This window comes from Chlamydotis macqueenii, chromosome 9, assembly GCF_036417535.1.
Source record: "Chlamydotis macqueenii isolate bChlMac1 chromosome 9, bChlMac1.mat, whole genome shotgun sequence".
Lineage (NCBI taxonomy): Eukaryota > Metazoa > Chordata > Aves > Otidiformes > Otididae > Chlamydotis > Chlamydotis macqueenii.
The window spans coordinates 19,546,248-19,562,195 of NC_141564.1; the positions used below are offsets into that span (position 1 = coordinate 19,546,248).

At 38.3% G+C, this 15,948-nt stretch overlaps 1 protein-coding gene across 2 annotated transcripts in view; it reads left to right on the top strand.

Moving 5' to 3' along the window:
* Positions 1-1,123: 1,123 nt before the first annotated feature.
* PEX5L (peroxisomal biogenesis factor 5 like) overlaps positions 1,124-15,948 on the top strand; it is a 110,434-nt gene continuing 95,609 nt past the window's right edge. For both annotated transcript variants that reach the window (XM_086754318.1, XM_086754320.1), the window contains exon 1: positions 1,124-1,315. In XM_086754318.1, coding sequence (XP_086610444.1) covers positions 1,295-1,315 — 21 coding nt within the window. In that variant the 5' untranslated portion in view covers positions 1,124-1,294. The remainder of the gene's footprint in view (positions 1,316-15,948) is intronic.

The window sequence follows — 15,948 nt, forward strand, 5'->3', positions numbered from 1 at the left end:
AGGTGGGAGAGAAGAGAAAAAAGCTGGATCCAAGATGATGCAGATGTCGCTTGCAGGATTTAGCAGGCCCATTGTGCTAGTTTTCAGGGTCAGAATTTTGCATGTACAGGCTATTACTTGATTTTTTTTCTACATGATGATATCTTTGGTAAGTGCTAGAAAACATCACCAATCAACACCACCAAGGCAGAACAAGAGTCTCCCGATATTTTCCATGAATCACGACGGAACACGTTTGCTCTTCACACACAGAGGACAAGGCAGGGCCTGCCCCAAGCACGCTACTACGATTCAGTTCCATTACGCCCGCAGCCTGTGTATTCCCGCAACGCCAAACTTTCCCGGTGCCGCAGGCAGGCAGCAGCCAGCAGCCCGCTTCCAGCTGCAGCCTCGGCGGGGAAGGGCTGCGAGCGGGGCGCAGCCGGCCCCAGATTTGGGGGCAGCCGGTCCGCGGGATGCGCCCGCGCTCGGGCCCGTGTCCCTGCGCACCCCCTCCCCTTCCACGCGAGGAGGCAAAACTCGCGGCCATCCGGGCGGCTCCATGTGCCAGATCCAGGTTTGCCGCGTTCTGGCTCTGGGACACTCCGATTTTTTTTGTTATTGTGCTTACAATTTTTTTTTTTTTTCCCTATTGCTGCAGGGCCCCGGTGGGGCGGCGGGACCGCGCTTTCCCCGGGACCCCTGCGGGGCTCCGCCCGGTGGCCGCGGGGCTCCGCGCGTTCCCCGGATGCCGCGCGCTCCCTCTGCGGACAGAGGGAGGGAAAGAGGGAGGAGAGAAGGAAGGAGGGAGGAGGGAAGGCGGGGGGGGGCATGCCTCCGGGAGGCGGGGGAGGGCCGCCGGGACCAGGGCGGGCAGGCCGGGCCGGCTGGCAGCGGGACGAAGCGCGGTGCGGTGCGGCGGGCAGGGCCCGGCAGCGGGCGGCCCCGCTCCGCCCCGCGGCGCTCCCCGCCCGGCGGCCCCGCAGCCGCCGCCGCCTGGGTCCGGCCCGCCCCCCCCAGCACCCCGCGAGGAACAGCTCCCGTGCAGTTGGCGGCACCGCATTAAAAAGGGGGAGGGAGGCAGAGGGAGGCAGAAAGGAAAAGAGAGGAGGGCAGAAAGCAGCCCACATCACTGGCTTACTGAAAGCAGTTCAGCAGCTTCTAGGACAAACTGAGTCTTTTGCAAAAAATAGCTCTTTCAGGGTTAGGCTTTTTTTTTTTTTTTCTTTTCTTTTAGTCGAGTGCACAGGAGAAGTGCCCCCACCCCAGCGTACACCCCAGCTCTCGGCCTGAGGGGCACCTGAACCAAAGCAGAATGTACCAGGGACACATGCAGGTAAGAAGCTGCAAGCAGGCTGGAAAGGAGAAGCCCTTTGAAGGGGCTCCACCAAAACGCGATTCTGTGAAGTTTGTGTGGGTTGAGTGGAGGGGAGATGGCACCTTGGCACTGTGCAACAAGTGAACTGGTGCAATATGATCGTGGCACTCCAGCTCAGGGCTGAAGGGAAGAGCTTGCCTGGGCTCGCTCAGCTCAAGGGGGAGGACGGAAAAGGGGTGCTATCAACTTTATAACTAGGTGAAGTTTTCTGTATATGTGTTCGTTTATTATGCCTGCTTGTTGAAACAGATTCAGGGGAGCATTCCAGAGCAAATGTTGTTATGGCATGCTTTAAGTGACACATGTCTCCTGCCATCCTCTTGATGCATCTCTTCCTGTATGTCAAGTGAAGGACAAACAATAAGGGAAAAGACAGAGCTCTCGCTTTGCAAAATCTGCAAAGATTTCATGCCACACTAGAGCTGTCGATTTGCAGAATGTGTTGTGTTTAAAGGTGATGGATTTCTATTCTTCCCTCCCAGCACGGGATGGGGATTGATTTTGCTAAGCCCCAGAATGACTTTGTAGAATGAATTCAAACACGTCTAAGTGACTTAAACATTTTAGGCAGAAACCTTGTCTCATGATCCTATTGATCCACATCTCTGTAACAGAAATGCCTCCCCCTGATAAAAACATCCTGGTGCCTTGGACGTGATGACTTTAACCTTGACTCCCGCCCTCCTTCACGTGGCTCTTCCTTGGAAAGCCAAGTCTATTTTGAAGGAGGAGGAAATGCCAAAAGTGGAGTAAAGGTTTACACTGATCTCCCAAATTAATTTCTTTGCTTTTGGACCCAGTCTGGCTTTGTGTTCATTGCCAGGAATGATCAAATGCTTTTATCACGTACAGTGGCACCAGCCTTGCCTGTAGTGTTGTTAGTACTAAGGCTGTTCACAGAGAAACTGCAGCCTTAGTGCAAGTGTAAGCTGAACACTTCTGTTTGGTATGATTCTGCACAGCATCTAAAAAAAAAATCCGCTGAATGGTCATCAGGGACATTAAACTTAAGTCAATGTCAAGCACAGGGTTGTGTACGATATATGTGAGTTAAGTGAGGACTCTGATTCAGCACTGTCTGCTTTCCAGAACTGAATGATACCAGGTATTCTGTCATGTTTGTGTTATCTGATCTCAACAATGATAAATAACATGTCATAATATTGCTTGTGACAGGAGAGCAAACAGGTTTTAACAAGAAATGTGATCAATGGAAAGAGTATACGTATTACTATTTGTTTCTGATAATAAGGTTGAAGTACGCATCGTTCTATGGTAACACAAAAATAATCTTACAACTAATGATACTGAATTGGAAATTGCCAAACAGGTATTTATACCCTTAAGAAAACAGAAGTTCTTTGCTATGAGTAACATATTGCAAGGTTTCAACAAACGGACAACACTTTTTAAAAGGAAATGTAATGGAATATTGAGGTGTCTGGCAGCATTGTAAATTTTCTGAGTTATTAAAAGGTTGAAATCAAATTTGCAATAGAAAAATCAGGTCAAAACATACAAATATGTTGTGACTGATGTCCTTTAAATCTTTAATTTCAAAATATTTTTATTTTTCTAGCCCACATGTAATAAAATTCTAACCAAATTATCTTTAAAAGTTTGCTGAATTGAAAATACTATTCATATTAAGTATCCTTGTCATTGTTAAAAATAAAAACCCACCTGAGTTCCTCAACCAAACTTTTAAATATATTTCTGTCCTAACAGAAAGCATTGATGTTCTTCAGTTAACACCTAAAAAAGCCTAAAGCATTACGGGAAATTTTCATGTTTATCCTTAATAAGAGCCTTTAAGTGAGTCAGACAAAGACAATAAAGAGCTAATTTCTTTGCAATGCACTGATCTGCTGTAATATTTATTAAACCATGTTGGAACACAAACTCTCAAAATTACCATACCAAGTACAGTATCAAACCACATGCTAACAGCAATGTAGGCACATCCTAAGCATTACAGGTCCTTTCTTAATATCTCCAAGACTTCTTTGGGATAAGACTTTTACTAATTTAAGGAAAACTATTTGCAATTACCTGCCAATCTAAAATAAAATGAATCATAAAACCCTACAAACTTGGGTGGTTTAAGTCAGGCACCTAAGTCGGTACTTGGACTTCTAAACAGAAACAATCTTGTTTTTAAAGACTCTAAGCATTCACAGAGCTTCCATGTCTTGACGTGAAACTGGAGTGTTTAGCTGGACCATACCTAGATACTTCAGCATCTAACTTTATACAGCCAAATACAAAATGATGCGCCAATACGTAAACCCTGATCCTACATTCTTTAAGGCAAAAGCTCTTCTGAAGTTTTTGTGATCAAATGTAGGATCTGATTTAGAATGACAGTTGTAATTTCCCTTTTTCCTAGTGTTTTGTTCTCAGATGTAAGAGTAAAATCTGCATAAATAATTCCTTAGTCTAATTACTTTAAAAGATGTTTAGAGAGTCAATGTTTTACTAATAACTTGCTGTAACTCAGCTAATTCTTGGAAGACTTCTGAAAGGTGAGAACGTTAACAACTGTAACAAAGTAATAGGCATAATTATAGAGATTGAGAATTTACCTCTCTTGAGTAGGCATCAAACATTATCAGCTTCAGTGGGAAATTTCTAACTAAGGTCGGTAAATTCTGCAAGTGTAGATGAAATATACTTTGTATTTAAGCACTGCTGAAGTCCAGCAAGCATCTAAAGTACTTTACTACATCAGGTCATAATATGCATATCTCTTCTTAATTTTAAGTTTATACGACAGATTGGTTAGCTTTTTTTTTTTTCTGAATCCCAGAAAATAATTTAGTTTATTCCAAAGATCTAGGTTTAGATTTCCCTCTTACTGTTTCATATGTGAATCCTCACAACACAGAAATACTAGAGAGGTACTAAGCTAAAATTCCAAACACAGTAAAAAAAAAAAAAGAAAAAAAATCTAAAAAGAATGTATGTTACTTGTTCAACCACTGTCTCTACATTTCCCAGTACCTTTCTATAGAGCTAGCTTTTGTGTTACTCATGCACCACACTCTTTCACATAACATACTAGGAGAAAGGTGAAGTGGCCTTCCACAGGGCCAGCACCACAAACAGAAACTGGATGCAGAGAAGTACAGTGCCACGGGAGCTCCTTCACAGCTATTTCACTATCACAATAAGCGTAAGCATTTCATTTCGCCATATTTACCAGCCTGTTTGGTTTACACAGTAACTGCCTAAAACATAACACGGACTGGCACAGGTTCTAGGGCACATAGCTACCTCCTGAAGCCTGAGCCTTTAAGGTGGGGCTTCTGCATGACACAGAACTTCAGATAAGATGCACAGACTATTTGTCTACAAACAAACTTCAGTTATGTAAGAAATCATGTTTAATTCAGTAAACATAGGGCCGATGGGATAAAAACTGATGGTTACAGGAGCACACCCTGGGATTACACAGATATGGCACAAGAACTGAGTCCAAATGCTCAACTGTACAGGTGTAAGAGCATTTCCCTCTTAAGACAACGTGTGCAACCCAATGTGTGCTGTTTTCCATCTTCTTCAAGGAAACAGTAGCAGGCCAGATGGAAGCAGAACATAAGCTGAGTTCATCCCACAGTCAGTGTTCTAAAATGTCTATCATTTTAACAACCAACAAGAAGATGTTTCAAGTTTTTACAGTATATAATCTACCTGGTACCAGTCCCTCCCCTTGGCCTTTATGAGAGTTCTATAAATGGATGGAGAGTAAATTACAATCATAGAATGGGATTTTCGGCAGCGTTTGGCTTCCCAGGCAATTCAAAATAAATGTGTTCAAAACTGTTTGCCTTGATGCTGTATATAGTCAGCTTTCTCCAGCACAAATGCTTGAACAGAACTAGTGCTTTGCCAAATGTTGGCATGGGATTTTATGTATGTCAGTGTTATGTTTCGAGATGGCTTAATTTAGACAAAGCAGAAATCTTGACCACACGTGGCTATCAGAGTTCCTCTGGCACTTTGTCGCAAGAACAGGCTTATTAGTCACGATGCCTTGGCCAAGTTCCAGATCAGATAGTCTCCTAAACTTTTAATTGCATGGGCAATCAACTTCATGCCCTGAATTGTTGTGTTCTGTAATATTAACGATATTTAACATTCTGCCACTGGCATTTCATACTTACATGAAATGATCCACATTAATCATTCAAATTTTAGTAAGATTTCAGTCGTCAAACACATACCTATATGATCATAGTGGATCTACAGAAAAAGAAATATATACGTATGAAAATTCTTGCAAGATGAAACCTCAAGGGCTATAAATGTTTTACTGGGCCTGAAAAGTGTTTCTAAATATTTTAGAAGGTATAAAAACATTTTTTAACGGATTTCGCAACACTTAAGACACAGCTAATTCATTGGGAGCAGTGAAGCAGAACTGTCTTAAGATTAGCTGCAGATGCAAGTCCCATCTTTACTTATTTGATAACCTATTAAAAATACTGTAATAGCATTGGTTACACTGCCACCTAAAATAAATAAAACCCAAGCTATTAATCAATTATGAATGAAAAAAATGTAACCTCTCAGCTAGGCATCTTGTACATGAATAAAACAGCCCACAAAGAATATGCTCAAAATAAAATGGAATTCAATGCTTAATTGATTTTTTTTTTCAGCTGCTAAGATCAACATAAACTAAATAACTTTAACCTACAAAATTCTAAAAACCCGGGCACATAGCTGGAATGCTAACTGATCTCCAGAGATGTCGATGAATCGTAACTCCTAGCCTAGCTGAAATTCCATTATGATAAACTGATAATTGTTCATTATTACAAGCCTTTTCTAAAAATACTTACAATACTAGGGCAGCGTTTATGGCGGTATGTTTTCCATTTTGTATTTATATTTCCCAGTTATTCACTAGCAGCTTTTAAAGTTTTGAACAGGAGATTATGAACTGCTTATAAATGAAACAAGCTAAAAATAATGAGCTCACTTTCATTGAAAGAAGTTCATTCAAAGAAAGTAGGTGATATACTGCTTTTGGCTAAGACTCATACTGAAACCATACAAATTGTGAGTATTTGTAATGCTGGTAGAGAGAAGCGTTCCTTGAAGCTGTTAGGCAGTCTTACAAGAACCTAGCACAAAATTTTGCAAAGGCTCAAACTCTTGGCACATAGTGTATTTTTGCTGGATGCAAATTAAGAGGAACTCTTACAAACTAAATAAGGATTCATCCCTCTATTCTGGAATTAAATTCATTCAAAATATAGAAAAACAACAGTCCCTACCATTGCCATTTATTTATTTAAATATGTTGTTCTAATTCCAGTATATGTTTCACAGAAGAGGCACTTTACTCAAGAAATCATGCTGTGTATTTTAAAATTCTGCCATTACTGTCACAATTTGTGACAGCATGATACAGTTGCTAGTTGTTTAAACTACACATCTAGAAACCTGGATTTTACCTCTAGCTTCATCATATAGCTTCAGCAAGCCCAGTCACCATTCCACGCATCCATCTTACCCTACCTACGTTGTCTACTCTGATTACTTAGCATGTATGCTAAGCTTGAATAGCAGTTGCTTTTTTTTCAATCATGTTTTCAAATATCCTAAAATGCACCTGCACGACTACTAAAACCAAGGATTAATGATCAATAGCAAAACACTCAGCTGCATGAAGACCTACAGAGAGAAAGTCAGTCTATTTTGATTACTTAGCTTATACTTATTTGAAAGTTTAGGCTTACACATGCTCGAAAACTAATTAGTTTAATGGGACAGACTGTTAATGTATCAGAGAGAGAGGAAGGCAGGCCAGTAGTCTCAGAGTGGAAGAATGGGGATGAAACTGCTATGCAAAGAAGGAAGAAAAAAGTTGAAAAAAGTCCACAAGATGGATATTTCATCCTGATCTAAGTAGGATAATGTGCATGGAAGGATAGGAAAGGTAAGATAACCACATACAGAAATTTAGAGTTCCCTTTAGGAAATGCAGTCTCATAAACATTCACCTGTAGAAAATAATACCTAATTTATAATAATCTTGGTTCTAAGTAAGCTGATTCTCCAGAAAGTCTTTAAAAGGGGGTTTGATGTTTAAACCAAGTCTGTTTAAAACCATCTATCTAGTTTAATTTGGTACCATTTTTGCAATAGTTAGAAATGAAATAGCAAAATCATTGGAATATTACTTCGAATGAATCTGACCAGCTTGTTTTTCTTACATAGCCAGCACAGAAATTATCTACTAGTTGTTTGTATCACTGCATGTGAGTTTGCACAGTCTATTTCAGACATAGCTGATACTGCAAAACCGAGAGAAGTCATTTTCTTCCAAATCAGGTGTCACGACATATAAACTAGGAGGTGACTTTCTGTAGCTATGCGTTTTCATCATTGTCCAGTAACATTACTAACAAAATGCCTAAGGATCACAAAGGCCATATTCAGCAAATTCTTCTGCCAGGTTACAATTATTATGAACAGTATGATATTTCATTGCTTTCTTTCTCAGGGTTTTGAAATTCTGAGTCATCAGTATATAAGTTTAACTTCCAATGGTTTATTTGCATATAAATAAATTAAGGAAAACTCTAAAATATCAAGTTATTGAAACATATTATACTGAATGGAAAAAAACATGTCTCACCAGATTACATATCCCCATGAACAGAAAACACAAATCAAAGTTTGCAAGATTAGTCACGTCTCAGTATTACTGCAGTTCTCCCAACCATTTTTCATTAAACTTCTATCGGATTGGCATAACAGATGTAAACCCCAGGTTTCCTTCCTCCACGGCCTACCAAGACACTCAGATTTGCCAGTGTTTCTTCTCTCACTTTGTCCTGTTCATTTTCTCCTCCTTGTCAGAGTTCAAAGGCTTTCTCGAAATGTTTTGCCTCCTACCATATTTGCACTGCGGTTTCATTTCTGCAGCCAAGCTCACCCATGCCATGACTGCATGCTGCCTGCAGTGGGTTCTGGGTCACCTCTCAGCAGCACTTGGTCACAAGGCAAAAATGTTCCACAGTGAAATTCACTGCCACGAGTAGAAAGAAGTAAACTGATGGCTGAGGATTTTCCTGCCCACAGATCTCACCGCTCACAAACTAAATGTAGATTACAAGACTATAGGGGACCACCAACAGAAGGAAAGTAGCCGGCTTTAGAAGAGCAACCTAACTTTTTGCCTACAGCCACTACAACACATTTGTAGGGTAAATCAATGTCCATGAACTCTCTTTTCTCACACGCTTATCTATTTTGGCAATCCCTAGAGAAAAATAATCACACTACAGTCTTTGTAACTTTCTCTGTAAAATGTGGGAACACTCTACTGCCTCATGTTCACTTGTCTTAGAGCAGTCTAATATCTTCTGGTAACTTGACACTGTTAATTTCCTATCAATCCCTCAAAACACCTCTTGTCCTAATATGGATGTTGGATATAATTCAAGTTACATGAATACAGACGTCTTTGGACAGTATTTTTCAACAAAATAGCAGCTATGCATTTAAAATCTGTCAGTATAATAAAAAAGCATATGTGATAAGGCAAGTACTGTGCAGTGAATTCAGACAAACAATCTTTCTTTATTACATTAAGACTTTGTTTTCTGTTATGAAATACATAAAAGAAATTAAAATACTCTTATTCACTGACATTTAGAAATGGCAACTTCAGAATGATTTTGACATGCATTTATTTTACGACCAGTCAAATTTTTCTTTTTTTTTTTTTTCCTTTCTTAGATCAATCATTTGGCTTTATAGAGTAGTTTTCAAAAGCTGAAGAAACAAATTTTCAAATTTGCCATACCAACGTTCAAGTCAGCTGTATCTATACATAAATTAATGTAAGTGGAAATTATACTGATGTAAATAAGAAAGCAATTGGCTTCCAATTCATTTTCACGTTAATCTATGTCTTCCTAATGTCACCACTTGGGTTCCAAAGGTACAGTGTCAAGTAGAGACTAGAGCATGCTGAATAGCTGCAGAAAAGCTGTTACGAATTGTATTTTCTAATTTAGCATTTTCTAACTGGTCCTTGTATCACCAAAAAAGGTTCAGAAACTCACTGTTCATTAAAAGTCAATTGAGAGGTAATACTTTCCTGTTTAAGCCTGCCGTGGAATACAGAGATGTGTTTCTCAGTAAGTAACACTAAATATTAGAGTTTGAGTTCACAGAGTTTACTAAGGTCAAGTTTGCTAATATTAATGTGAGAATAAGCAAAGACTATAATAAATAGAAGCTTTGAGTATTTTTTGAGTATTATGTAAAACTGAGAGAAAACATCACATTTTGATGCAATGGTAATCTGTCAGAGCTTTTTAAAATCCAAAGGAGTATCCCCTAATAGGAAGATCTGAAGAAAAAAAAAAAAAAAAAACCAACAACAAAAATCAGTATCTGGTATTTTACACAGAATAACAGATTAATATTATTTATGTAAAGTAGAAGGATGGCTTTAGTCTTCACTAAGGCCTTGGATGCTATTGTTACAGAAAATAATGATAGAAATGTCATAGAATAGATTAATGAAATAATAGCAACTGTAGCTCGACACGTGTCTTATCAAAGTGACAAGTTATTTCTGCTGTCATTCACTGAAGTTTAACAAGGAAGATAGTTTTCCAGTTACAGGCTTCAGATGTAGATGAGGTCTTTAATCTTTTGCTATTTGTCATCTAACACTCCTTTCAAGAATCAGAACAATTTTAAGAAGGTTTTGAAAAAGGAGTACAAGTAAAAATGACCAGCAGTAGTAAGTAATGAAAAAAAAAAAAAAGACCCACAACAAAAAAAAACACCCAACCAACCAACCAAGAACCCCACAACATAAAAAAACTTTGCAAAATAAGAATGATGAGAAGTTTTGATGAGAATTGTATTATCTCTAGTTTGTTGGAGAAAAGAAAGCAGGAAAATGATGATGCACAACAGAAAAAAATAAGGCAAAAGAATGGAAACTAGGAAGGAAGGAGGTGCTGTTATTGTTCTGAACAGTAGAAAACATTGTTAATATTACTGCTGTACTTAACCCAGGTAATGCATGCCATGTGGCAAGGTATGTAAAAATGGAAAGGATGCATAAGTTTGCCTGAACCTGTGCAACAAGACAAAGGAATCTGAATTATTAGCAAACAGCTGAACACTACATGGAAACAGTCAAAGAACCCTTATCCCTGGGGTGCTCACAATAAAAGATTATGGGCTGTTCAGGAAAGACAGAAAACCAAAGGTGTTGGTCACATTAGAAACCCCTATCCAAGAAAGTGGGGGAAAATTTTTTAAGGAGCTTCAGGACTAATATTTTCATTTGTTAAAGTGTTAAGACTTAACCAAGAACACACAAGGAATGGAGATAAAGTGCTCCTCAAAGGCCGAAGGAAAAAGTAGAAATTGCCTAAAGTAAAGCTTACTTAGACCTTGAAAGTACATTAAAACAACTGTTGAAAGTTTTTCACTTATGTGATTAAGGAGAAGGGAGAGTAAAACACACAAAAAAAAGAAAAAGTGACATTCATATTATGGATAACCTAATTTATGGTGCATACGGGGGTATGAATCCTGCATTATTACAAATGTGTGAAGCTAAAGCTCATGCAGAGGTACACAATATGATCTCTGTCTAAAACTGCTGATGGAACTGGTATATGAAATGGAAGATTTGGTAGCAAATATTTAGCAGTCTAGTTACGAATCCAGACGTAGTGTCATATGACAGAACAACAGAAAAATATGTCAAGATTTAAGATAAGAGAAAAATGGTAAGACAACTAACAGCCCAGATTCCCACATGGCTATCTGTAATCTGCAAGGTTTTAGGGGACAGACTTTAAGGAAAATTAAACAAATAAACATGCACAGAAAAATGGAAAAAAAATGCTATTTGAATTTATCAAGAGAAGATAATGCCAGGCTAACTTGACAACATTTTCTGTCATCTGCACTGAATTTTTAGGCAAGGGAGATGTAACTGACTTGATCTATATGCCTTTGGTAAGCATTTGTTATGGTGCCACAAAATAAATTATTAGTGAAACTAGAGAAAATAAGGAAAAGTAGAAAATCTGTAAAGAGGGCAAGAAACTCATTAATGGGGAAATGAAAAATACAACATTAAAAGAAGGACTGTCAGGCTTAGGAAAGTTTAATAAGGAAGGTCTTTGTGGATGGAGTGTTGGAACTGATGTCTGATGTTTCATCCATAAACCTGCTAGAAACTGGAAGATGTTGACTGCATTTGTTGATTACTCAATTGCTGGGAAACATCATCAGTATTGGGAAACACCATCAGTACTGATGAGTTCCAGATCATTACACAGAGTGAACTGTGTGAACTTCAACAATACAAATACAATTAAATTTAAAAGCACAATATGCTGTTGAATATCAATAACAAAAATTGCCTAGCCTAAGCTGTAAACTGTCATTTAGAAATGATTAAGAAAGACTTGCACATACAAGATGACTATAAACAATTAATATGATATATCCATTAAAAAGACAGTTACAGTTCTAGTTTTAGAAAGAGGGTTTTTTTCCAGAATAGTCAGAAAAATATCAATGCCAATTTACAATGCCACTAGTAAATTTACACTTGAGAATCTTGTACAGATCTGGTCAAGAAGAGAGACATGGAAGCAGGTCCAAAGAAGGATGATCAAGGAGAAGAGAAAGTCTATCTTATGAGAAGAGACCAAAAGATTTTGGCTTATTTTGTTGAGCAAAATGACGTCTCAGCAGGAACATAATCACAGCATGTAAATGCATCAGGGAGATAAACACCAGATACGGAAAAACCTAAATTAGCTAAGGACAAAACTGGCATGGGAACAAATGGATATTAATCAGCTGTGAATAAATTTAGGTTGGAAATTAGAAGGAGGTTTCTGATCATTAGAGCAATCAAGATTTCCAATAGCCTTCCAACTGGAATAATGGAGACAAAAAAACCTAATTACTTTAAAGATGAAACACAATCAATTTATGAAAGACCTTGTATGACATACTGACTATGAAAGCAGAAGACTGAACCTCAATAACCAAGCAAATCCTTCTTGTCCTCTGAAATTTCTCTGACTTCAGCAGAAACAAACCCTGACTTTTGTTCAGTAAGACCAAAATCCTCAATGTCAAGAACTCAGAAGTCTTCCTATTATGGCTGTGGAGGGCTTGATTGTCTTCACAGCTTCAGTAACGTCCTGCTGGTAGAGCCATACAGGAACTGACAAATTAGTCTTACCTCTCCTCCCGCTGCCTAGTCCAAAACATCCTTTCGACTAGTTGCAGAGCTGAGCTCTACGGTTGGAATACTCTCTGCCAGCTTCCTTACTGAGTCCCCCACTCAGCTGAACTGATAGTTTTGCTACATATAAATTCTTAATAATCAGAGGAAACTTATTTCCCCCATACAGCTAAATTCAATGGTTCATGCTAGAAACACTGATGCCTTTCCCCATCTTATATTCATGTTCCCACAAGCAGTGACTGAGAGTTTGAAATTGCCAGCTGTGTTAACACTGTGTAACAGTAAGCCTAAATTTATTTTAATAACAGCCAAAGTGTGTGTGCATGAGGATCTAAACTAGAACCCCTAAGAACCAGTAGGGATATTTTCCCAGACCTCAGCAGAGCTAGGACAAAGCTTTTTCTCCATACTATCACCACTTTTCTCTCCTGAGCTCCAAAACCAAATGTGATGGTCATTATTTAGAGCATATGCTAATAAATAAGAGAACTCAGTGCTCTGTTTTGTAGTCTTAGTCAGGAAAAACTACTGAAATCACTCTGGTCTGTTCTCCTTGAAGGGATCATAAAACCACGTCTTATAGTCAGTCCCATGTCCCTTCTGAGTCAGAAAATTATTTCTCGGTTAATTCAGGCTCATAAAACTACTTCAGGATCTCATTGTTTGGGTTCCTATCCCATTGCAGGTCATGTTGGCTATCATTTGCATTCCTCAACATATCAGACAGACGTTCATGAACACTTCATCACAACTTGATAACATCATTACAGCCTTGCAGCTCTTGGTTGCTAGCAGCTGCTGCGCTGCAGTTTACTGAGCATCACTCTGCTACTCCCATTTCAAAATTTCAGGAGTCATGCCAGCAAAGAGTTTCCAAGTAGGTGAGATCACTGGATAATGGCTAGTCAAAGATACGCAAAAGCATATTGCTAAATTTACTGAGCAAGGAAATAGGATGGTTATTTGATAAGAAATTTTTCCTGCCAGTAAACAAAAAATGAACACTTACTTCCAAAGTGTTTTATAGTTGTCAAAGAGTAACAGAATTTCACTGCCCTTTTCTCAAGTAGTCACTGACAAATATCAGAAATGTTTCAAACAAAATTCAATGTAATTAACTTAGACTCATTAATCATCACAGAAAAAAAATTGTACATTCAGTTTGTTGCATATATATTTAGTATTTGATAAGCAGCAAGCAAAGTAATTTTACGCGAATTTACAAGTCCTTCTTGCTCTCCTGTTTACTACTCCTTACACACAAACTTGCTGAAGTTCCAGCCTGTATAAGCATCATCTGCAGAATTAGGCAGCAGAAGGATTACGTTACTGAAGTGGCCAACCAAACAAGATAGATACAGATGAGAAAGACTTCACATATCAAGACAAAGTTTGTCAGATGGCTAAAACCTATGTACATGGTGTACCCACTGAACAATTTGAACTGGCTGAAGAATTGCAAATAGAAAATATAGAGATAATACAATTTTTACTGACTTTTGCACAGCTCTTCACAAGGAAATGGAGTGCTTGGCTGACACTAATACACAATAAGCAATCAACATTTTTTTTTTCAACTGTGATAAGTGGAATGCCTGCATGGTGCTTTCGATATATCACTGCTAACAGGTGTTCTTTGATTTCTAGTCTTTCTTACTAAATCACCAGTTCTAAATATTAAAATCCTATCTAACATTTCAGCAGACAAGAAAGTAGTTGCTTCAACTGCATTCTCTTTTGAACAGGGGTTAAAGGAGTGGAAAAGAAATACATATACAGTTGTCTGCAAGTGGAAACTTAGCACTCTTTATAACATTCTGGTTTATGTTTTCTTTCTAAACCCCCGAGATGATGACTGGACTATCGTTCCCACTTCAACTGACAATTAAATACATATCTATCAAGGATCTGCTAATACTTTACAGAATACTCTTGAGTTTACTAGCCAGAGACAACTATGAGTCCGTATTTTTCACTTTTTAAAAATTCTTTATAATTGACACTTCTTGAAAAGCAATAGAATCACTAATTAAGAGTTAATCTACACTCGTCATTTATTTCTCCTCAAATAATTAAATCATTTTCAAAAAGGAACAAATAAATATATTACAGGCATTAAACAAATTTTGCTTGACTTATATTTACAGATTCTCACTAAATAACAGGAGAAACAGTTATTTAGTGTATCTGGTTACCACTTGTTGCCCTCCAGTTTTAGTTTGGGGAAGTCCATCAGACTTTGTGTTTATGGCCAGTAAATTAATTTCTGAAATATGAGAAGCATAATTTCAGAACAGGAAATTCATCACAGATTTCTGTCTTATATAATCTTCTTATTAATACTTATTACTGGCAGAGGATCATGGCATCATGTACTGCAAGATTGATTTTAAAAGATGCTACTTTTCCCCATCCAGTGAAATCCTGGTTCCAGTAAAATCAATGACAAAGATACCATTCATTTCAGTGCAATCAGGATTTTGTTTAGAATCTTTCACAGTAGGAAGCATCGTTCCTTGCCTCAAAGTAGTCTTAAAAGGGATATCTTCATTCTGTGAACACAGAGAAATAATTAGTATAGAAGCAGGCTAAATTCTACTTTGTACCTGTTTACACTCCATTTGTATGTGGTACATTATCTACTTTCTGCAGAAATACCTGAAGGATTAAAATACCTATTGTGCAATTTGAAGGGTTTTAAGTATCATCTACTCTGTCTCTAAGAAAGGCAGATTCCATTATTTTTAGATAATTTCTTCCAATAGATTAGATGAGAAGAGCACTCCACCTACTTTGCAATTTTTGTGAAACTGTTGTTTACTGACTGGATTTGAAAAAGGCAACACTTGGCTCAGATCTGGGGAGACAGAGAGAAGTTTGAAGACCTAGCATAATCAGCTGTGCGTGGGAACAAAGGGCCTTCCTTACCTGACAGTTCAGTATGTGGGAATGGTACTGGTCGGATAGTTACAGCAACTGAAGTCTGTTTCCTCAAAAATTAAATTCCTCAGACAGTAAATTATCCCAAGCGTGCATGCGCCAGGTCTTAAGTTCTTCACTGGAGCTGCACAGGATTTTATCTGCTGGCTACAAATCATTTACACTGGGACCAACCCCAAATGGACTGTATTTTTATTTAAATGCAAGTTCTGTGCAATAATTTTCTGGATCCACCTGCATAATGAAGTAACCTCCAATGGTTATGGCAGGACTATAGGGGGTTAAGTTCTGGCTTTGTCATTGCCACAGATTTTTCTATATGAACTTGGACAAGGTGCTTATTGTTTATGTGCCTCTGTTCTCCATCCATAAGACAGAAATAAAA